This window comes from Colletes latitarsis, chromosome 6 (assembly GCF_051014445.1).
Source record: "Colletes latitarsis isolate SP2378_abdomen chromosome 6, iyColLati1, whole genome shotgun sequence".
Classification (NCBI taxonomy): domain Eukaryota; kingdom Metazoa; phylum Arthropoda; class Insecta; order Hymenoptera; family Colletidae; genus Colletes; species Colletes latitarsis.
The window spans coordinates 3,478,219-3,504,325 of record NC_135139.1 but is presented as its reverse complement, the minus strand read 5'-3'; the positions used below and the strand labels follow the sequence as shown (position 1 = coordinate 3,504,325).

The 26,107-nt window shown below is 29.3% G+C and overlaps 1 protein-coding gene across 3 annotated transcripts in view; it reads right to left on the bottom strand.

Moving 5' to 3' along the window:
* Positions 1-5,018, bottom strand: part of LOC143342752 (uncharacterized) — a 128,419-nt gene extending 123,401 nt beyond the window's left edge. For 2 of the 3 annotated variants that reach the window (XM_076766957.1, XM_076766958.1), the window contains exon 1: positions 4,631-5,018. In XM_076766957.1, the coding sequence (XP_076623072.1) occupies positions 4,631-4,708 (78 nt within the window). In that variant the 5' untranslated portion in view covers positions 4,709-5,018. Of the gene's footprint in view, positions 1-4,624 lie in introns of all 3 variants that reach the window. The other variant, XM_076766956.1, reaches the window with a different exon arrangement.
* Between the last annotated feature and the right edge of the window lie 21,089 nt (positions 5,019-26,107).

Below are 26,107 nucleotides of genomic sequence, written 5' to 3'. Positions count from 1 at the left end.
ACAATTCAATATTAATCATAATATTAATCAGCAATACATATTTTTTAATATTCGTTGCATTATATATAGTTTATCAGCATATTCTACTGATGAAAAAATGTCATACAAACATATGCAGGTTCAGAAGTAGTTTCTTTCCGAATTCCTTTCCGTCGTTTCATTTTTATTATTGTGGTAGATATTCAGTATCTAACTATAATTATTTACACGATTCGAATATTGCATTCTTTCATCAATTTATTTTCAATGTTTGTAACTCCAAAAGAATGTATTTTGTGGATCTTTGATCGTATAACAATTTTTTATTAGTACAATTGCAGAATATTCTGGTCTTTGATGAAACATTTTAGTTACAATCTATATACAGATTGTTTACCTGCATATAACCAACAAATTAGTGGGTGATTCTACATGCCAAACTATGGCGATATTGCGTTTGAGATTCAGTGTTTAAGTTATTATTTATAGTTGAAAATATATGATAAAACTAGCACTTCACACATTCCTTTTTATTGTAGAAAATAGAGAAGGAATTTATTTAATTTTGTTATGTGACATTTAATACTTCTAGGACGTATTTAAAACATTTTTTAGAATTTTTGCAAATTACGAATATGTATTCAGTAAACTAAAAACTACAAGACTCCAATCATTATCCATTTTGTTCAAAATTTATACAAACCTTGAGATAAACGTGCAAAATTCAAATATAATGTTTCGTTGAAATTTATACAGCCACTTTTGAAAACAATCATATTAACAAAAATATACAAAGAGTTTTAAAATTTGTTTTATTCTTTTTATTCTATTATTTGTTTGTTCTTTTTATTATCTACATAGTAGATACACTAGAGTTAGAGTTTCTGCAAGAACACATAGGCTGAAAATTCAAAAATTCTATTTTCGGTGAGCAGTCCTAATGAGTAAAGGGAAATAATGCATTTATTTTTTATTTTTGTAACATTATACGATTGCTGCTTAGTATATGCTGAAGGACATAATGATTTTTTAATTACACTAAGTTTTATAAGGTTTCAAATACATAGGTATGCGGTTTTATCCTACCCGTGGGGCAAACATCTTATTTTCCTGAATAATCAAATATGTTTTCGAAACAAAAATCTCATTTTTTGATTGTGTAAGGTGTACTTAAGGTTGGTAATGCTCTGTAAGATGTTTTTTGTCTTCTGATTTTTTGTAGACGACAAAAACATGATAAGTATACGGTTTTATTCTACTTTCCCGTATTGAATTGGACAAATATATTTAGAGCAATTTGAGACAGTTTTAAACAATACATTTCTGTGACACACTTTTTTATCATTATTAAAAAATGTATTAAATTGGTTAAGATAATATATTGGTCACTTCTTCTATTATACTGTAGTTTATCGAATTAATGATAGTCAAGAAATAAATTAAAGTATCACATCAAGCATTTGTCCAGTGCTGTAACATATGTTACTCCTTTTGGATAGGTTCCATTTCAAACGTAGTAAAAAATAGAAAAAACTATACAGGGAAAATTTAAATGGTATCGTAATTATTTTTCTATAACTTTACTTCTTTTATAAGCGTAAGAGTACACTTGAAAAATTCAAATGCACTTTTTTTTAATGAAATCGCATATTCATTTCATTCGATTCAATTTCTTAGTACATTCTACATAAAAACATATTAGAGTACAATTTTTTAAAAATCAATATTTCTTAAGATACCATTTTTAATAGGTTGAATTTTAACTTACTGTGACGATAAATTGTTAGTAACTGCGTGAATCTTAGTGATTGTAAGAGTTTCTGCCCTCAAATGGTTGAATACTGTTGATCACTGATTTCTCTTTTAATTGCAAGTTTTAATCCCATGTCCCATTGATTTTTTAAACATTGAACTCTCATTGTTTTACGCAGAATGTTCCGAGGAATTATTAAAAGTAAAAAGAATGTGCGATTCTATAAAAAAAGAAATTGAGTTTGCCTTTTTTGAATTGTTGTATTTATGAAGAGTGAAGCCGTAGGAAAATGAACATTACCATATTAGCATACAACTTTTCCCGTTACAGTTATTTTGTATCTCTTACCAAATTTAGAAGCCACCGGAAAAGTTAAATACAATCAGAAGAAAGAAGAAGAACAGAAGAAGTGTCCGCGTGAAAAAATAAATCGAATGTTCAGAATGAAATAGTTTTATAGCACAAAGATAGCACAAAGCAGATTCTCAAATTAATTTTACTTTCCACTTAATTTATTCAAACAATCTGTACAGATTTCGATAATATTTAAAAAGTCATAAAATTTATATTTTCTTTGTTATAATGGAAAAATTAAAAAAGAATAGGCGCAACGAAATAACAATACAGGAGTAATAATTAAAAAATTCTTTTTAGCCCCATGAAATGAACAATTGTTTTTATTGGAATATTCTGTAAACCTTCTTTTATCTTAAAGTACTATTATTGTATCTTTTGTAAAATAACATTGTACATTGCTTTCCACTTTCGTGCACAATTGGTGTAAGTTTTTTTGACAGTTTCTTATCATATTTAAATTGGTACATCCTGTAGATCATTCGAATGTCTTTTCATTATAAAAGTGCGCACTTTAACACTGTGGAATGTTGACTAATTGTAAGTACCTTTTGCATTTGCTCATAGGATAATTTTATATGATTAGAGCTATTTGTTTGTTCCCTTGTAAACTCTGGATTAGAATGCCCGTGATATATGATAATCGTATATTTGTAGTCAACGTATACAATTCACAAAAAAGTGGCTGAATGTTATTTTTATAAATGAGGAGAAATTTAATTTAAATAGTACAGATGGCTGGAATTATATCAAAATATTATTGAATTGTAGAAAAGTGATCAACAAGATTGCTTTACTCCAGCGTAGAAAAAAACTATTGCCGATAAACTTGTAACAGCTTCTATAACAGCAAAAGGCAATAAAATGTTGATAATTAAATAATGTGCATTGTGTAGCAATGATATAACATTCGCCAAAAAATAGAAATCTCATCTCTAATTCTTCGTTGTCAAAATAACAAACAATTTAATTAAAATATATTTTGATACGGTATGAACAGGACAAATTTTTCAAGCAATGTGTTATTATTTTGTTGAACCCAATGTTAGGTGTTGACTGTGTTTGTTTTAAAGCTGTATATTGTTGAAATAAAAATTTAAAATGTAAAATTAATTTAAAAATACGGTATATACTATCTTTCTGTCATGGGTTGTTTATCGTAATATTTCTATATAATCTTCTATATTTCTTCATATTTCAATTTATAAATGGTAACGGTAACATAATTTGTTCTCTATTAGTTTTATTATCGTACCTAATTATTCGTATCTATCAAATAATTAAGATAACATAATAAAAATTGAATATTAGAAAAAACAATTTCTAAATTGTTATCAAAGTGGACACTAATTTATTAGGCAAAAGGTATGTAGAAGGTAGTAGAGACCTTTTGGGATTAAAAAAGAGATTATAAAACTATTCGAAGAAATACAGATTGAAAATAAATGAAAATGAACTTAGATCTTTTTAACTTGAGAAGATTCTGTATGCAACAATGTGGATAACATTTTTAATCATTCGTGTAATACTAATATTACAAATTAAACTTGATTTTTCAATACTACAATTCCTCGTTACATGTTTTTCTCATTTCAATATATTCCTTTTATTACTAATGTAATCTCTATCCTAAATGAATCTCTATGAAAATTTTTCTGATTTTATGAGATACGTTTATTAAGACAAAATGGGGTGCGCGTACAGCTATAGAAATTTTAAAGCCGATTTTCTCGATAATGTTGATACAAATGTTGATACCCACTTTCAACTTATATTTACATAAGGATTCATTTCTTTTTTTAGTTGAAACGTTAATTAATGTTCATTCCATATAATCTACAGTGTAAATAATGATAAATGAAGAACAGAATATTTACATAATATTAAAAAGTATAATAATTTTATTTTTACGATTGTGATCGATTAAATATATAACGTACTTTTGTAGTTTTAATAATAGTTACAGGCAAATATGTAACAAATTTTGTATTTAGCATCGAGATTTTGATTATTGAAATAACAAGGTAAATATTTGAGTAAAATGATCGATATAAGTATATTGCTAATAATACACAATTGTCACTAACAATACAAAACCATTTTTTACAGACTTTAATTTACTTATTATTTTTGTAAACGTATGTGAAGATTCTTTCTATTGATCGGGGTAATTTGTTTAGAACTAAATTTGAAATCTTAACATTTAAAAGAACACTCAGGGAAGTTCTCTTTTTTTAAAACCCAGACGCAAACGACTGATCATGAGAGTACTTGAAAATTACTTTTGAAAAATCATTGATTTAGGGTAAAGCTAATAAGAATAATATGCAGTAATTTAAATGGTAAGCAAGAACGGATTATCAGGAAGAGGAAATTAATATTCATGCGAAAAAGACATTCAAACGTACGCGCCCAAGTTAAAAATTTACCGTTATTATTTGTATCTATACAGATGTTTCGTTACTTTTAATGGTAATTTGGATACGAGTATAGCAAACGAATAAGAAATAAAGAAAATGGTGCGAAAAAGAAACGTACACTGACCTGACGACGTCTTCCAAACATATATTCAGTGAGCAAATCAGCTTGGGGCCCCAAAGGTGAAAGATACGGCCCTGCCATCTCTTCGAAGGCTCAAGAAGCAAATCGGTTGTTTGCCAAAACTGCCAGGGATATGATCTTTTGTTTCTTTCTTTTTTTCCAGTATCCTCACTGCGAGAGAGTCGCTTTATCGTTCTCGATAGACGACGCCGAGGAAACTGAAGTCTCCTTTCGTGAGTTCACCCTCGATCAAGCCCCGTGTTACATGCCGGAACGGGGGTTGGGTTTACTTCACGGGATTGGTCCATCCCTTTCGGGGGCGGTACCACTTCCATGGAGATAAGTACACACCCCTCTTGTGGAAAATTCACTAAATCGTACCGCGCAGAATTTTTCCTCGCAAGAGGGACGGTACTTAATTTTCGGTTTTTCAAGACTTTCCCTCACTTTACAGTACGCGTTACATAAATATCATGCTAAAATTAATTACTACATCAAATTACCATATTATGTTTTATAATGGTACACATATTTGTCTATTTTTCAGTCAATTTACAAATCAACTGTTGTACCAGTCTTTCGTGACTAGCGATGTCTTTGACATTTGTATAAATTATACTATAACAAATAGTTCAAAAATATAATTATTATGCCATACTGTTCCTAATGACAGTAATACTATTTAAAATTATACATTTGGAGCCTATTCATTGTAAACGATTTAAATAAACATTTTATGTTTAAAGAGCCGATTGTATAAATATGTAACTATAAGCGACATTCAATTTGTGGCCGAAATTAAAGAATTTGTAGATAGTATTGAAAATAAGGAAAATATTCAATTTATCTCGTATTATAACACTTTATTTACTTTGTTCTCTTGTTCATTTTGTAAGTTTGTTTCATACACGCCAGAGTATTAAACAAAAATATGTATATTGTGTATCGAATAAGTATTAGCATTCAAATAATTTACCCGAGTATTTTTATTGCATGTCCGTACATAAGCTAACTGTCTGACAGATTTTAAAACCTAATAATTCAATTAAATACAATCAACAATACATGGTATGTGAAGCTTAAAGAAACTAAATACGATAAGCTGGTAAAAAGAAAACATCAAGACTTAGTTGATAAGTAATAGTTATAAAGAAATCAGAAGTTGTCAAAATATTTCCATCGATTATAAAAGAACCACGTTTCTATTATATTTGCAATAACTATATAAACTGACAATTGGTAAGGAATACTTCTTTTTCCCATCGTATTCCTTTTTTCTCATAGTTTTGTATTTTTCGTTTTGTTTTTTAATCAAGTAAAAATGTCACATTATAATTGAGAAATTATAAGTATCAGAAAAATACTCAATGAAAGATGATAAACGGAACCAAATATGTAAGAAATTTACGAATATAATAATTGTATAACATTTAAATCGCAAATACAGAGTATTTATTCTTTATGCATATCTCTTGGTGTTCGTTTTTAATCTTTCCCTATTCACGGTGTATTTCGTTACTCTGGGGAAATGGAAACATTCGATTTATTGGAAATTCTAATACCGATACATATATAAAATCATATTATGTCAGAACATTTAGTACTATTCTATGAAACTATCACAAAATTTAATAGAAAAATAAATTATTTTATAACTATGTATTATTAATAAGAGTAAGTATTCAATAATTAATCACAGACGTTTTTAATGATTTGTGTTTATTATCCTCATATATCATACACGAAGAATAGAAATTAATAAACATACTAGAAAGTGAAATTTAGCATTATATAATACATTTATTTCGTATTTCTACGTTTATTAATTCAGATAATTAAAAATATTTAATTACGAAATACTATTTAATATAATTTAAAATGAAGGATTTTGATCTAGGTATAGGCAACTTGAGCAGTTGCCTAGAGGCACCGAACAAAACTATTATATATTGTTTTATTATACGCTAGTAAATTGAAATTCAAGATATAATCAGTTATCCAAATATTGATAATATCTTAAGAATATTCTAAAGCAGCAAAACACGAATTTAACGTATTTTTCAACACGATGAAGCTTTTCATTATTGAAAAAACTGAACATATATTTAAGGGCTACACTACAAGAACACTGACTAAATATATTGGTAATATATTCTAGCAAAACTAATTTTACATTAGATATTTATAACGGTATAATAAATGAGGTTCTTAAGAAAAGAGTAAAGTGCAATCAATAATTTCATTCTGTATTGTGAATAAACATATAATTTGTAATAATATAAGTATACCTACTTGGATCTTGTGTAAATAATTTGTTTTTGTTTAATATTAATAATATTTCTCTTTTATAACGAACCGAAGGTAATAATATTTTTTATATAGGGGTGTAAATGAAGCAAATACGACTCTGAGTATACATATTACGATTTATGGTCTATTATTTATAACATGAGAGTATGAATGCAATTGTAATACATAAAAATAATAAAAATTTTCTGATCAAGAAATATCAAATCAAAGTAGAGTAGGTGGATGAAATAGATTGAAATTAAAGGGAAGGACAACGTACAAATAAGAACATAATTATCATTCAGTTCCAATTACTCATCAATCATGTGTAAAATTCATTTTAACACATAGAGGTAAATATAAAGTTTAAAATATACATAAGACAAATCATTCGGCATTTATCTAATACTTAATAAAGTAATTTTAAAATAATGTAACATAACCTATGTAACATATATGTACATGATATTTTGAAGTCAATCATTTTCTGATTTCCAATTTATATTGAAAATTATATACAGGATGTTCGGCCACCTCTGGGAAAAATTTCAATGGGAGATTCTAGGGGCCAAAATGAGATGAAAATCAAGAATACCAATTTGTTGATTGAGGCTTTGTTAAAAAGTTATTAATGTTTAAAGTTCTGCCTATAAAGTATGAGAAATTCTACTTACTGACACATTGACAGCCTTACAGTTTTATGAGTGAGAACCACTAAGACTGACCTGCTTTACCCTATCGCACGCACACAGCTGTTTGCAAATTGGCGTTCTACAAGCGGAACTTTAAACGTTAATAACTTTTTAACGAAACCTCAATCAACAAATTGCTATTCTTGATTTTCGTCTTATTTTGGCCTCTAGAATCTCCCATTAAAATTTTTCCCAGGAGTGGCCGAACACTCTGTATACGTATTGTCCTTCCGCGAGAAGAAAGCACAGCGTATTTACTTATTATGTTCGTTCAAGTTGAACTCTTATGCCGTACGTTCATTGTAGTATCTCTAGATTTAGAATTTCATACAACAGTACTCCTGGTATACTTATGTGCCACATTTTGATCTACAGACGTCAGTTGGTAGAGAAAGCTAGCCGTTATAATTTCATTTATAACTCATCGAGTTTATTTCATACAAGTTAATTGCAAATTTCAATTGATATAAATTCATGATTCGAAAATAGTTTGTAACGAATGTTTCTGAAGATAATGATGAAATATATATATATATATAGATACTCTCTCCGATATGTATTAGAAAATTGATATTTGATAAACACTTCATGAGCTAATATCCAAATATTTACGAAATGTCTAATTTAAAAGTTTCTGGCTGAAAAACGGTTAGGGAGCACTCGTCGCGTTGAAAATGGAAATATCGCCGGCGACGGGCAACGGTTTTTACATGAAACGTGCGGCCATCAATGTGTTGATACAATATACATAAGTGATAAAACGCCCAGCGTTATCCAAGCGTACAAAAGAAATGGGTGGAATGATAAAAATGCAGGAATCGATAGAGGAAAGAAGAAAACAGAAACTGCAGCGAAAGGTGATGACGAAGAGGAAAAAGCATAAGAAGAAGAATGAGATGTAGAAGAAGAAGTAGAAGAGGAAAAGAAGGAAGAAAAAGTATGAGTGTTAGTGGTGGGAGCCGTAGCGTAGGCCAGAAAGTGATGCTCGGTATTCGTATAGCGCATCAGACTGAGGCACATACCCCGAAGCCATGTAATTCATTACTAAAGCAATCTCACCCTGCCCTATCTTTGCCCCTCTCCTGAACCCTATCCAGGCCTGCATACCCTCTCCCGACTTCGGCGGCGGCGCGCGCGCGTTATAATATAAAAAAAAAAGGAAGAGCCAGCCGGATGAGGAAGGAGAAGGGCCCGAATAGAATAGCGCCCCTGACGACAAAACAAAATGAAACACAAAGCCGTGTTTTCATAATTAAAAAGATTGCATGCACTGAGTACAGTTCTCTCTTGCTCTCGCTTTTTCTCTCGTTGGCGTTCTATGCTTGCCTCCTGTACGGAGCCTTTCTGTTCGCTACGCTGTATTTCTCTTTTTCCCTTTCCATCTGATTTTCTCTGTGATTGTCCGACGAGCCTTTCTTCCTGGACGACGCTTTCTCTCTCTCTCTCTCTCTCTCTTTTCCCACGTCACCCTCCTTCTTTTAACCCACGCTATTTTAATGATCCAGATATAAACGAAGTATTATATTTTCATTTTACTTTTATTGTGATTAATCGCACTTACTTAGAAATTAATAAGAATTTTGATTAAAGTGAGCGCGAAAAATATTCGTACAGCGAGTAATTTAAAAAAAAAACTTAGTGTAGCTTCATTTATTAATACATTTTCATAATACAAATAATCTAGAATACGTTTTATATAAGAAACGCTCTGCTATACGCGTACTTTACAAAACTATTTAAATTATAATAAATAGTTGAAATAATAGCGTAAAAAGCATTCGTACAGTTGCTACCTTTTAAATTTAAACGTTATATAACAACTTAATATTTTATAGGACTTCTTTTCGACCTTACAATAACTTGCAGTTTTCTTGGCAATGAGTATATCCAATTACAGCGTAACTTTGTTCTATTACTTTATTACAGCTTTTTTTACATTTAGCTTACCAAAATGTGATGTTTCTGTATTGTTTTATCCAAATAATTCTACAAATGCTCAATGGAATTAATGTTGCAATTTCAGAGAAGTTTTTAACACTAGATTTACGGAAGCCGTCAATTTGACGGATGTCAGATTCCATATTTAAAATTGCAGACCGCGTAAATATTATTTTTTAACAACTTATGTTGAATTTGTTTGATGCAATGGCATGAATACATATTCTAATTAAAAGAAAAATCGTATTTTAAGGTAATCGTCAACATGAAAGGTATCAATAAATATACGTGCGATCAATGCCCGTAAATCTAGTGTTAAATGCACTCGAATATTACATAAAATTTACACAATCGTATTATACGTAATACTGTTTTTTTTTTTAGATTGTATAGAGCTAATTGTATTTTATTTGTATTATTGTACTATATGTTTGTTAATAGAGATAGTTTCGAGTAGATTAGTAATAAAGATCTTGCAAAAAAATAAAAGTACTGGTACATTTTGATTAACGTTACATTAAATTATAGTTTAATATTTTGTATAATATCCTCTTCGATTTCACTGCCTTTTTTAATTTCTTTCTGAATTCGTAACTGATTTTAGTCCATTTTTTTTTAAATTAATTGCTTTAATTTCGATTTATTACAAATGCAATATCTTCGAATATTTTTTTTAATTGGTAACAAATATTTTTTGCATTTGTTATAAATAATCCATTGCCGAACTGTATATGCTATATATGCGGGTGTATTATCTTGCTGAATGTAAGACTTAGGTGTATATTTAACTTTCTTGAAATTTTCTTTTAAAATATTTAAATAAATTTTTGCATCCATTGATTCTTCGATGAGTAGTAATTCTCGAGCTTAGTTGAGGACATACACCATCAGAATTATACACGCTCCATCAACATCATCTTTCACTATAACTTATAGGTTTTTTAAATCTAACTTTGCGTTGTGCTTCGTCCATACAAATCTAGAATTTACAAATATTAAATTTACTTTCATCAGAGAACAAAATTTGGTTTCAAAAGTTATTATTTTTATTTAAAATTTCTTTTGCAATTTCCAAACGGTTTGCCCCATTAATTTTATTCATACACGGGTTTTGTGATATTTGGAACATTCAGCATCTTTCAGAACTTTATACAGGGTGTTCCGTAGCATGTGAGATCTGCTTCAAAGATGGATTCTAGACAAGAGACCGATAAAAAAAGTTCATATAAACATGTATCCTATTTGATTTCATTTTCGAATTATAGTAAGTTCTGTGTTGGAATAATTCTTTCGAAAAATGAGAATAATTGAACTAATTTCACTCAACTATTTACGAACACAGCTCAATATCTTTTTTTGTTATTAATATTAAATTACATTTACAATTAGCTTCATTGAGCTAACCAGAAAATTTGACGAACTAAAGACATAGTATGCATGCAGTAAATGCTTCGAAGCGTTGCCGCTTCCATTAGATGTAATGTTCCTTCTTTAGCTCAATATCTAACGTTGAATCATATATTTTAATTCCGTAAATACTTCCTGCGAACATTGGAGTACTAAGTGTCATTACACATAACATTATTGAAATACGTCGTGTGTGAAAATGAGAAATTTGGCTTGTCAACAAATGGCACATATGAACCGTTGACAAATAGAGAGAGTAAGGAAGCTAAGACAGATAAGACAATGGTAGGACGTCTCCAAGCTTATGTTTAGATGCAAGGAGGTCATTTTGAACATCTATTGTGAAGGTAAATAGGCATAACGTGTTAAAAAAAAAACTCGTTATAACTTAAAAATGATATCAGATGGGGCACATGTTTATATGAACTTTTGTTATTGTTCTTCTACAGAATCCATCTCTAAAGTGAGTCTCATATGCTACGGGACACCCTGTGTCAATTTTCGAACTTATTTCTTTATTATGTTCTCCTATTACTGGTAAGTAGTGCTGCAATATTTATCGAATTTGCTTGCAGATTCTGTTTAATTATATTAATTAGTTTTCTTTTTTCTTTTTTCGATAATTTTTAATTGGTTATGTGGTCAACCGCTTTGCAAATGATGACCGATGTCCAATATGTTTATAAATTTTTTAAGAATACTTTTCATTGCAAAACGGCTTGTTTACACTATTTCATCTAATTCCTGTAAAGATTCATTTTACTCATATAAATTCAATATAATTTTCCTTTCTTTTGGTGTGGTTTCATTTAACTCCTTGATGTTATTTAAATTATTTGAAATAGTACTTAATCAATCAGCACGAAAACGACTAAAATGACTATTTGGACATCCTTTGTTTATATCGATAAATAAAGATCACTATACTCGTAAATTACGACCTCTAAATAAAGATTTTCAATTTGTGTCAATACTTGAATGTAAAAGATGCTTTTAAAATACGTTTGTATGAATCGCATGATTCCGATGTTATTGATTTTATTCTGTATATAGATAAATAAGATATTCTAAATAAAGATATATACAAAAAAGGTGGTTTAAACAATTTTTCTGGTATTTATAGGTAAATATTTGTATACAGAATTACGTACTTTGTCAATACTCATGTTTATCATTGTATAATACAGTACTATGCATGTAAGTTCCGTATAAATGCTTCTTACGCGATTATTCCTGTTAATTACAAATTTCTTCTAAATATTTTTGTAAAAAATGTAGATATTTTAATCTTTCTTATATTACATTCATTTCATGCATTTTTACAAATATGCTAATTGTTTGTGTTATGATAGTTGATTAATAAACAGAAATATAGAGGCTTTTTTCCAAAATTGTATGATGTATGAATACTTTATACATCCACTGTATGCAAACGAATGTTAATGAGATGAAGTATTACTATGTTTACAAATACGAAGCACGTTCTTCTTTGTCGTCCATAGTCGATGCCAATCCTCTTTGCCTGATTCTAAATGAGAAATATATAAAATTCCAGATTCTACAATTTTGATGACATCATGGTATTAATTATATTGTGATAATATAAAACGTATCTGTTCTCTGACTTTACGCAAACCGAATGTGTTGGTAACGAAGGGCGGGTAAAGGGGGAAAGTTATGATGGAGATAGTAGCAGCCATTAGCAAAATAGGTTAATTGTTACTGAATACTGTCTCATTCACTATTCATTCTTTGATTCACTTGCTTGTTTTTACATGTAGCGATCGCAAGTTTCGTTGCACTCAATAGGAATATAGTTAGATGTACATTAAATGACACTTCTGACTCATTTATTGTCATCTTTTAAGTGGGTTTCTATTGTGTTATTTATTCTACTGGAAACCTTTAAAAAAATCGATGTCTTGTTACATTTCTTTGAAGTATACAGTTTGAAAAATATATGTGCAAAATCCAATGTCCAAATTCCACGTTTCTTTCATATTTTTAAGTTCATGAAAATAATACAAAAACATTAAACACGTTTTTTTTAAACTATATTGATTTAACTGATTTCCATGATATCTAAATATCTACTTCACCGATTAGTACAAGATTTAGTCCCCATTTTCTTTAAAACATTAAGAAATTGATACTTAAATTTCAAAATAATTAAAAAATTAACATTCTTTAAGTTATTGACTTTTTATTTGTATTTTAGTACCAGCTACAGTTGAACTCATCCTAAATAAGAATCTATTTTCATTTTAAATTTCAAATTAGTAAATTGGCTGATACCATGGAAACCACAAGATGACGATTTTTTTATTCGATTACGTTCTAGAACATGTCCAATTATTAATATTTCACTTCGATAACATTTGTGCATATTTCATAAATACAAATAAATATGTTACATAAAGATATTTCGACAAAAACAGTTCCATATTTCCTTACCAAAAAATGATCAGAAAGGACTTAAAACTACGCGTTTCACAATAGATTACTCCTTTATGATATGTACTGGAAATGACGTATATTGCAAAAGAGAAGGTACGATTATGAGATAGAGTAAAAATATAAGACATTAAGGTTTTGAACCATATGCAGTACTGACATATAATAGCAATGAATGAAAACAAAGTATGAAGATCATAATAACATCATATAGTAGCAGCCATCGTTATGTACTACTATTCCATTGTTTAACAGACGCTTATCGTTTTTGATGCAACACAAAGTTTTTACGCGTACGTGTTCAAGTACAATTTTCTGTTATTTATTTTATGATTTTGAAAAAAAACAGAAAGGGTAAGTTATTCTATAATAACCGCATTAATTCGCCAATTCATAGTATCAATGGGATTTTAAAGGTACTGTGCGTTTAATTATAATATAATGAGAAATAAGTAAACTCGGGAGATCATATCAGTATGATGCAATCTGCATATTTTGCAACACTAAATTTTCTGAAGACACTAAGGGTAAGCTGTGTAAGTTCTGTTTCTTAAATAAACAATGGAAACACAAACAATTGTAATAGATATTTTTATAATCGATACAAAAAGAGTTTTCTGAGAATATATTAATATACATATACATATAAAGGAAGTGGTAGGATTCTGAGGCCCCCTTTTTATTTTTTAACCTAGAGACTCTCGGAATAGTCAAATTAAAAAAACTTTGACGTATAAATTTAGAAAATTAAACACGAAATAAGCTGCATGTGTATAAATATTGTGGGCCTAACGAAACCTATGAATTTTTCGCTTTTTCTAAATTAATCCAAAATCGGACATCTAGAAAATAGGATGGTATTATGAGACAGCATTACTTTTCTGAGAAGTAAGTTCTGAAACTCCGTCAAAGGGTTAATAGAAAAATTTTAATAACATAGAAATCTAAAATATGGCGATACAATTATAGTTTATGTAGTTTTACAATAATCTAATATATATATTTTTGAATCTGCAAAATCGTGATGGGCCCATAATTGACAGGACAAACATTAAATCCAGAGCTCACCCTTAGTATCTTTAGAACACTTAGCGTTGTAAAATACGCAGACTGCATCATTTGATCCCGATTGAAGCTGCAGATTCACTAATATCAAATATCTCATATTGCTATCATCCTCCGATTTTATTCTTTTCTCATTATATTATAATTAAATGCACAATAACTTAAAAACCCCATTGATACTATGAAACTGTGATTATTATAGAATGAAAAAATCACAAAATAAATAACAGAAAATTGCCCTTGAACACATATGCGTAAAAACTTTCTGTTGCATCAAAAACGATAAGCGTCTGTTAAACAATGGAATAGTAGTACATAACGATGGCTGCTATTATGTGATGTTATGATCTTCACACTTTATTTTCATTCCCTGCTATACAGGGTGTTCGGCCACCCCTGGGAAAAATTTTAATGGGGGATTCTAGAGGCCAAAATAAGACGAAAATCAAGAATATCAATTTGTTGATGGAGGCTTCGTTAAAAAGTTATTAACAATTAAATTCAAAAATTTCAAATCGTTCTGGAAAAATTATTTTCGGTTGCGGGGGTCATTTACAATTATTTTTGGTGAATAGACATACCTTCGGAATCCTATCCACTTTCGAGAAAAAAAATCGAAAATGTGTGAAATTTTTCTACGGAAAAAAAAGTTTTCAAATCGTTTTGGAAAAATTATTTTCGGTTGCGGGGGTCAATTACAATCATTTTTGGTCATTACACATACCCCCGAAATCCTACGCACTTTCGAGAAAAAATTCAGTACGGGTGAAACTTTAAACGTTAATAACTTTTTAACGAAGCCTCAATCAACAAATTAGTATTCTTGATTTTCGTTTTATTTTGGCCTCTAGAGTCTCCCATTAAAATTTTTTCCAGGGGTGGTATTTCCATATGGCTCAAAATCTTAATGTCTTGTATTTCTCCCCTATTTCATAATCATATCTTCTACCCTATTTACTTCATTTTAATAAAGGGTCTAAAAGTGATAAAAAACAAACTAATAAAAATGTGTAATATTTTATAGAACACCCTTATGATACATGAATAAGTTAAGTCCACTAGAATAATTCGTGTTTTATCATGTAGTTTATAGTTAAAATGCTATTTATTTTACAATTAAATCTTTTGAACAAATGAATTATATTGTACTTTTTTAATATGTTTATTTTTTACTGCCATCTAATAAATTGAGAGTTAGTATTTGAGTGCTGGTGTAATTTGAAGAATTTTTCATTAAGCTTGCTAAAAGTTTCGTTTTAAGTCTTCATTTTATATTAAGTTATTATTAACGTACATTAAGGCATTTGATATAATTTACAATCTTTTAAATTAAAATGTCAATATTAGAGTTGGTAAAAAGGAACAGTATTTTAAAATAGGTGACATGCAGTAATATATTTTTTAAATCGATAGATTGAATGAGGTATAAAAGTTTCGGCATCTAATCATTAATGTTTGATGTTCTTTTTTCAAAAGAATTAACAAACGACATTTAAATGACGATAGAAAATTATAAGTCCGGAAATACAGTACGAATTTGTTTCGATCATTCAAAAATTACAAATTTGCATTACTTGTAATGAATTTCTAACACTGATTTATATAATTTTCCTAAACAATTAGTGAAACTCATTATTTATAATACAATCAAAGTAAATCTAAGAACTATAGCTTCATTGATTGGAAACAGAAAACATTTCAAATGAAGAAATAGTTGAATTTTAACAAAGAAAATTACAAACTGATTACATGTCAAATGTAATATTTGATACAATTTCTGTCTTTTCTCGTAGCAATTATCACGAAAAGCAATATAATATTCATGACATACAAGGTGTTTTAAAAATTAGTATTGTATTTTATTTTTAAATAACTTCTAAAAGAAGAGAAAATTTGTTGATTTGTTTGTATATGTTATTTATTGAAGTTTGCGAGTTAATCGTGGAAAACGATATCGACCATATTGCTATCTCTATTCGCGACACGTTCTTTAGCATTCACTTTGTATGATATTTTTGGAAATCCTCGGGAGAATGTTCTTAATCATTTGGCAAATTAAATTGTTAAATTGATATTGGTTTAGGTATCAACACAAACCTTGTTTTTCAAAAAATCCCAAAAGAAGAAATTTGAAAAGAGTTAATGAATTTCTATTGCCGTCTGCAAAAAAATATAAATCTGTAATTGAAAAAAGAAGAAAGAAACTAAATAGGTAAATCTATCAAGTCAATGAGACTTGAAGACAAATTAGAATTTTATATTCCTTAGAAAGAAATTCTTGCAAAATTTTAAGCATTAGATTATAAAATATAACATTTTGAATTTATGGCGAAAACTGTATAGTTAAAGTCAAAAGTTTAAATGTGAATTTGAAAAAATATTTTATGATATTAGTTTATGTAGGCTAAAACGCTTTCTCCTTACGTAATGGTTTATATCGATGGTGACTTATGCAATTGAAATCATTTTAACTGCATGTAAGATGTTTTATATAAAACAATATCTTAGACAACATGTAAGATGTTATCTCTTTAAACAATAAAGACAAAAGAATTATTTACGATGAAGGGTAACATGTTTACCGCAAGGTGGGCAAAATTTAATTTACAACATTGTAATAAAGACTTTTTCATATAAAGTGTTACAGAATTTTTTTTAAATAAAACAGAATATATGTGAAATATCAATAATTTGTTTATATAAGTTTCAAGTACATTTAATGCCATTAGTAACGGAACACAATGTTGTTGAAATGTCCGGCAGGGCTAAGTTTATAGAAGTGGATCTGCTGAATCCAATTTTTTATGATTTTTTCACATAAATTAGCTCGAATATCACCAATGTTAGTTCAATAGTGGTTCTCAAGCCACCTAAATTTTGTGAATTATTGACATAAATCAAAGATTTAACATGGTTCCAAAGAAAAAAGTCCAAGGGCATTAAATCATATAAACAAGATGCCCAATTGACAACTCCATTTTTTAAAATAATCATTTCGTTAAATTTTTGTTTTTGTAAATTGATTGTTTAGTCACTGTGTGATATGTTGCACTAGCTTCTTTGAACCACATGTTTATCAGATCCATTTCATTCAATTCAAACCAAACATAACCAGTCAATGTGACACGATAACGTTCTCCATTGCCTTATCTGCTCAAAAAGAAATATGAACCAATCACACTATCGGCATGAAATTCACACTAAACAGTTAAATTAACGAGATATAATGGTTGTTCCGAGATCATTGTGGATGATTTTCAATCCAAATTCTGGAATTTTGCTTATTAACAAATCCATTGAGTTAGAAATGAGCTGCATTACTGAAGATGATATTTTTGTGGAATTCAGGATCCGTTTTAAGTTTGTCTAATACATAATTAATGAATTGGCGACGCAGCAATGATCATTTACTTTGAGTTTTTGAGTCACTGCGAACTCGTAAGCACGTAGGCCAAGATTCGTTAGCAAAATTCGTCACATTGTTGATTGAGGACGTCACAGAATTAATTGGATCCATCCTAACACTCTCATTTATAGTAGCGATATTTTCTTTACTGCTTGCAGATTCTGTTTAATTATATTAATTAGTTTTCTTTTTTCTTTTTTCGATAATTTTTAATTGGTTATGTGGTCAACCGCTTTGCAAATGATGACCGATGTCCAATATGTTTATAAATTTTTTAAGAATACTTTTCATTGCAAAACGGCTTGTTTACACTATTTCATCTAATTCCTGTAAAGATTCATTTTACTCATATAAATTCAATATAATTTTCCTTTCTTTTGGTGTGGTTTCATTTAACTCCTTGATGTTATTTAAATTATTTGAAATAGTACTTAATCAATCAGCACGAAAACGACTAAAATGACTATTTGGACATCCTTTGTTTATATCGATAAATAAAGATCACTATACTCGTAAATTACGACCTCTAAATAAAGATTTTCAATTTGTGTCAATACTTGAATGTAAAAGATGCTTTTAAAATACGTTTGTATGAATCGCATGATTCCGATGTTATTGATTTTATTCTGTATATAGATAAATAAGATATTCTAAATAAAGATATATACAAAAAAGGTGGTTTAAACAATTTTTCTGGTATTTATAGGTAAATATTTGTATACAGAATTACGTACTTTGTCAATACTCATGTTTATCATTGTATAATACAGTACTATGCATGTAAGTTCCGTATAAATGCTTCTTACGCGATTATTCCTGTTAATTACAAATTTCTTCTAAATATTTTTGTAAAAAATGTAGATATTTTAATCTTTCTTATATTACATTCATTTCATGCATTTTTACAAATATGCTAATTGTTTGTGTTATGATAGTTGATTAATAAACAGAAATATAGAGGCTTTTTTCCAAAATTGTATGATGTATGAATACTTTATACATCCACTGTATGCAAACGAATGTTAATGAGATGAAGTATTACTATGTTTACAAATACGAAGCACGTTCTTCTTTGTCGTCCATAGTCGATGCCAATCCTCTTTGCCTGATTCTAAATGAGAAATATATAAAATTCCAGATTCTACAATTTTGATGACATCATGGTATTAATTATATTGTGATAATATAAAACGTATCTGTTCTCTGACTTTACGCAAACCGAATGTGTTGGTAACGAAGGGCGGGTAAAGGGGGAAAGTTATGATGGAGATAGTAGCAGCCATTAGCAAAATAGGTTAATTGTTACTGAATACTGTCTCATTCACTATTCATTCTTTGATTCACTTGCTTGTTTTTACATGTAGCGATCGCAAGTTTCGTTGCACTCAATAGGAATATAGTTAGATGTACATTAAATGACACTTCTGACTCATTTATTGTCATCTTTTAAGTGGGTTTCTATTGTGTTATTTATTCTACTGGAAACCTTTAAAAAAATCGATGTCTTGTTACATTTCTTTGAAGTATACAGTTTGAAAAATATATGTGCAAAATCCAATGTCCAAATTCCACGTTTCTTTCATATTTTTAAGTTCATGAAAATAATACAAAAACATTAAACACGTTTTTTTTAAACTATATTGATTTAACTGATTTCCATGATATCTAAATATCTACTTCACCGATTAGTACAAGATTTAGTCCCCATTTTCTTTAAAACATTAAGAAATTGATACTTAAATTTCAAAATAATTAAAAAATTAACATTCTTTAAGTTATTGACTTTTTATTTGTATTTTAGTACCAGCTACAGTTGAACTCATCCTAAATAAGAATCTATTTTCATTTTAAATTTCAAATTAGTAAATTGGCTGATACCATGGAAACCACAAGATGACGATTTTTTTATTCGATTACGTTCTAGAACATGTCCAATTATTAATATTTCACTTCGATAACATTTGTGCATATTTCATAAATACAAATAAATATGTTACATAAAGATATTTCGACAAAAACAGTTCCATATTTCCTTACCAAAAAATGATCAGAAAGGACTTAAAACTACGCGTTTCACAATAGATTACTCCTTTATGATATGTACTGGAAATGACGTATATTGCAAAAGAGAAGGTACGATTATGAGATAGAGTAAAAATATAAGACATTAAGGTTTTGAACCATATGCAGTACTGACATATAATAGCAATGAATGAAAACAAAGTATGAAGATCATAATAACATCATATAGTAGCAGCCATCGTTATGTACTACTATTCCATTGTTTAACAGACGCTTATCGTTTTTGATGCAACACAAAGTTTTTACGCGTACGTGTTCAAGTACAATTTTCTGTTATTTATTTTATGATTTTGAAAAAAAACAGAAAGGGTAAGTTATTCTATAATAACCGCATTAATTCGCCAATTCATAGTATCAATGGGATTTTAAAGGTACTGTGCGTTTAATTATAATATAATGAGAAATAAGTAAACTCGGGAGATCATATCAGTATGATGCAATCTGCATATTTTGCAACACTAAATTTTCTGAAGACACTAAGGGTAAGCTGTGTAAGTTCTGTTTCTTAAATAAACAATGGAAACACAAACAATTGTAATAGATATTTTTATAATCGATACAAAAAGAGTTTTCTGAGAATATATTAATATACATATACATATAAAGGAAGTGGTAGGATTCTGAGGCCCCCTTTTTATTTTTTAACCTAGAGACTCTCGGAATAGTCAAATTAAAAAAACTTTGACGTATAAATTTAGAAAATTAAACACGAAATAAGCTGCATGTGTATAAATATTGTGGGCCTAACGAAACCTATGAATTTTTCGCTTTTTCTAAATTAATCCAAAATCGGACATCTAGAAAATAGGATGGTATTATGAGACAGCATTACTTTTCTGAGAAGTAAGTTCTGAAACTCCGTCAAAGGGTTAATAGAAAAATTTTAATAACATAGAAATCTAAAATATGGCGATACAATTATAGTTTATGTAGTTTTACAATAATCTAATATATATATTTTTGAATCTGCAAAATCGTGATGGGCCCATAATTGACAGGACAAACATTAAATCCAGAGCTCACCCTTAGTATCTTTAGAACACTTAGCGTTGTAAAATACGCAGACTGCATCATTTGATCCCGATTGAAGCTGCAGATTCACTAATATCAAATATCTCATATTGCTATCATCCTCCGATTTTATTCTTTTCTCATTATATTATAATTAAATGCACAATAACTTAAAAACCCCATTGATACTATGAAACTGTGATTATTATAGAATGAAAAAATCACAAAATAAATAACAGAAAATTGCCCTTGAACACATATGCGTAAAAACTTTCTGTTGCATCAAAAACGATAAGCGTCTGTTAAACAATGGAATAGTAGTACATAACGATGGCTGCTATTATGTGATGTTATGATCTTCACACTTTATTTTCATTCCCTGCTATACAGGGTGTTCGGCCACCCCTGGGAAAAATTTTAATGGGGGATTCTAGAGGCCAAAATAAGACGAAAATCAAGAATATCAATTTGTTGATGGAGGCTTCGTTAAAAAGTTATTAACAATTAAATTCAAAAATTTCAAATCGTTCTGGAAAAATTATTTTCGGTTGCGGGGGTCATTTACAATTATTTTTGGTGAATAGACATACCTTCGGAATCCTATCCACTTTCGAGAAAAAAAATCGAAAATGTGTGAAATTTTTCTACGGAAAAAAAAGTTTTCAAATCGTTTTGGAAAAATTATTTTCGGTTGCGGGGGTCAATTACAATCATTTTTGGTCATTACACATACCCCCGAAATCCTACGCACTTTCGAGAAAAAATTCAGTACGGGTGAAACTTTAAACGTTAATAACTTTTTAACGAAGCCTCAATCAACAAATTAGTATTCTTGATTTTCGTTTTATTTTGGCCTCTAGAGTCTCCCATTAAAATTTTTTCCAGGGGTGGTATTTCCATATGGCTCAAAATCTTAATGTCTTGTATTTCTCCCCTATTTCATAATCATATCTTCTACCCTATTTACTTCATTTTAATAAAGGGTCTAAAAGTGATAAAAAACAAACTAATAAAAATGTGTAATATTTTATAGAACACCCTTATGATACATGAATAAGTTAAGTCCACTAGAATAATTCGTGTTTTATCATGTAGTTTATAGTTAAAATGCTATTTATTTTACAATTAAATCTTTTGAACAAATGAATTATATTGTACTTTTTTAATATGTTTATTTTTTACTGCCATCTAATAAATTGAGAGTTAGTATTTGAGTGCTGGTGTAATTTGAAGAATTTTTCATTAAGCTTGCTAAAAGTTTCGTTTTAAGTCTTCATTTTATATTAAGTTATTATTAACGTACATTAAGGCATTTGATATAATTTACAATCTTTTAAATTAAAATGTCAATATTAGAGTTGGTAAAAAGGAACAGTATTTTAAAATAGGTGACATGCAGTAATATATTTTTTAAATCGATAGATTGAATGAGGTATAAAAGTTTCGGCATCTAATCATTAATGTTTGATGTTCTTTTTTCAAAAGAATTAACAAACGACATTTAAATGACGATAGAAAATTATAAGTCCGGAAATACAGTACGAATTTGTTTCGATCATTCAAAAATTACAAATTTGCATTACTTGTAATGAATTTCTAACACTGATTTATATAATTTTCCTAAACAATTAGTGAAACTCATTATTTATAATACAATCAAAGTAAATCTAAGAACTATAGCTTCATTGATTGGAAACAGAAAACATTTCAAATGAAGAAATAGTTGAATTTTAACAAAGAAAATTACAAACTGATTACATGTCAAATGTAATATTTGATACAATTTCTGTCTTTTCTCGTAGCAATTATCACGAAAAGCAATATAATATTCATGACATACAAGGTGTTTTAAAAATTAGTATTGTATTTTATTTTTAAATAACTTCTAAAAGAAGAGAAAATTTGTTGATTTGTTTGTATATGTTATTTATTGAAGTTTGCGAGTTAATCGTGGAAAACGATATCGACCATATTGCTATCTCTATTCGCGACACGTTCTTTAGCATTCACTTTGTATGATATTTTTGGAAATCCTCGGGAGAATGTTCTTAATCATTTGGCAAATTAAATTGTTAAATTGATATTGGTTTAGGTATCAACACAAACCTTGTTTTTCAAAAAATCCCAAAAGAAGAAATTTGAAAAGAGTTAATGAATTTCTATTGCCGTCTGCAAAAAAATATAAATCTGTAATTGAAAAAAGAAGAAAGAAACTAAATAGGTAAATCTATCAAGTCAATGAGACTTGAAGACAAATTAGAATTTTATATTCCTTAGAAAGAAATTCTTGCAAAATTTTAAGCATTAGATTATAAAATATAACATTTTGAATTTATGGCGAAAACTGTATAGTTAAAGTCAAAAGTTTAAATGTGAATTTGAAAAAATATTTTATGATATTAGTTTATGTAGGCTAAAACGCTTTCTCCTTACGTAATGGTTTATATCGATGGTGACTTATGCAATTGAAATCATTTTAACTGCATGTAAGATGTTTTATATAAAACAATATCTTAGACAACATGTAAGATGTTATCTCTTTAAACAATAAAGACAAAAGAATTATTTACGATGAAGGGTAACATGTTTACCGCAAGGTGGGCAAAATTTAATTTACAACATTGTAATAAAGACTTTTTCATATAAAGTGTTACAGAATTTTTTTTAAATAAAACAGAATATATGTGAAATATCAATAATTTGTTTATATAAGTTTCAAGTACATTTAATGCCATTAGTAACGGAACACAATGTTGTTGAAATGTCCGGCAGGGCTAAGTTTATAGAAGTGGATCTGCTGAATCCAATTTTTTATGATTTTTTCACATAAATTAGCTCGAATATCACCAATGTTAGTTCAATAGTGGTTCTCAAGCCACCTAAATTTTGTGAATTATTGACATAAATCAAAGATTTAACATGGTTCCAAAGAAAAAAGTCCAAGGGCATTAAATCATATAAACAAGATGCCCAATTGACAACTCCATTTTTTAAAATAATCATTTCGTTAAATTTTTGTTTTTGTAAATTGATTGTTTAGTCACTGTGTGATATGTTGCACTAGCTTCTTTGAACCACATGTTTATCAGATCCATTTCATTCAATTCAAACCAAACATAACCAGTCAATGTGACACGATAACGTTCTCCATTGCCTTATCTGCTCAAAAAGAAATATGAACCAATCACACTATCGGCATGAAATTCACACTAAACAGTTAAATTAACGAGATATAATGGTTGTTCCGAGATCATTGTGGATGATTTTCAATCCAAATTCTGGAATTTTGCTTATTAACAAATCCATTGAGTTAGAAATGAGCTGCATTACTGAAGATGATATTTTTGTGGAATTCAGGATCCGTTTTAAGTTTGTCTAATACATAATTAATGAATTGGCGACGCAGCAATGATCATTTACTTTGAGTTTTTGAGTCACTGCGAACTCGTAAGCACGTAGGCCAAGATTCGTTAGCAAAATTCGTCACATTGTTGATTGAGGACGTCACAGAATTAATTGGATCCATCCTAACACTCTCATTTATAGTAGCGATATTTTCTTTACTGCTCGCCATATTTTATCTCAATAGTTAAAAAATGAAAATGTTATCACGAATTTTTTCGCAGGTGGATTGAACGGGACAATTATAACGATCATAAATTGGACGAAGTGTACATAAAGTTGTTGCAACTTAACAAGAATTTTGGTAATAAATTTGAATAATTTACAAACGTTGTTTGAGTGTATATTTTTCAAAAACTCAACAAATAAAAATCTAAAAAAAAACAAAAAAGATATCAAATACACGTATATATGCGAAAATTAAGAAATGGAATGTCCCTATTGAAAAAATCTTTTATTGGTTAGTATGGTTCATAATATTGTCAAAAACTGTAAAGCGTTTATTTTAATAAATTACGGCTACATCATGTCATAGCCCATCACCACATACATATACGTATCATTACACATTTACAAGTATTTTTCTACAAAACGCTAATGTATAATGTGATCGATTTAGGCAAAAGCGTAGTAAGCTCACACGTAGAAGGAGAATTTTCAAATTTAATGTTCTCAAAAACGACACGGTAAACAAAAAATCATCATTTTATGCTTTAGATTTATTTTTTCATAAGAAATTTACACATGCTTGGTTTTATTACTCAAGTCAGCATATTTTGCATTTACTTCGATGTATTTGCGAAAAAATGGTTAGTGGGTCGAAACAGGGGCTAGGAGATTACTTCACAAGCTCCGCCTGATTCACCTATTCACTCTTCTATGGTCTCCACTTGGGGTCTTTGTTGGGTTCTTATAGGTCATTGTTAGCATATACCACTCAACCGATTGCCGTTTTATCCAATGACAATCATACGTGTTATGGCTAAGGACTTATACTGGTACTTTATTGTTATTTCTCGGTTAAACCTTCACAACCCTTATACAGGGTGTCCCGTAAATAGTGTAAGAGCCGGAAATATGGGGTAGCTGAGACGATTCTGAACAACAATTTCCTTTGCAAAAATGTCGGATGGAGCTTCGTTTTTGAATTATTAACGAAAAACACTGACGAATCACGGCGCGCGCCTGCCGCGCGCTCAGGGCCGTCCGAACTAAGAGAGCCACCGTGTCGGGTAGGTAGCAAGATGTGCATCGGAGATACGTCGAGGAACGAATACAAATAATTAAAAATACTACCACTGCAACTGTTACCTCTGCGGATTGGATAAATCAGCCAGCTAAATCGAATTTATTAATTATTTGTATTCGCTGTTTCCAAGGAAGAAGGAATAAAATGTGGGAAGATACTCTCGGAATTTTTAGGAAATTAATTCTTCGCACCTGAGTAACGCTTCTCGCCAGTGTGTTAAAATTAAAATAAGAATTATTTTCAGAAAATTAAAATAAATACGGTAAGAACCATTTGTAATCGTTTGTTATTAAAAACTGTACTGGAAAAGCAGACTGGATTTGTGCATACCGAAACATTCCTCGAATGCAAAGGCTTTAATAGAGAAATAATTGAAATTCGACTTACCCATTTACTAGCAAGTTGCTCTGCTGCGCTGACAATAAGGCCCGGTTAGTGCACTCCTGTCGATCACGGAAAGGTCGAAGACCCCAATAAAAATCAGC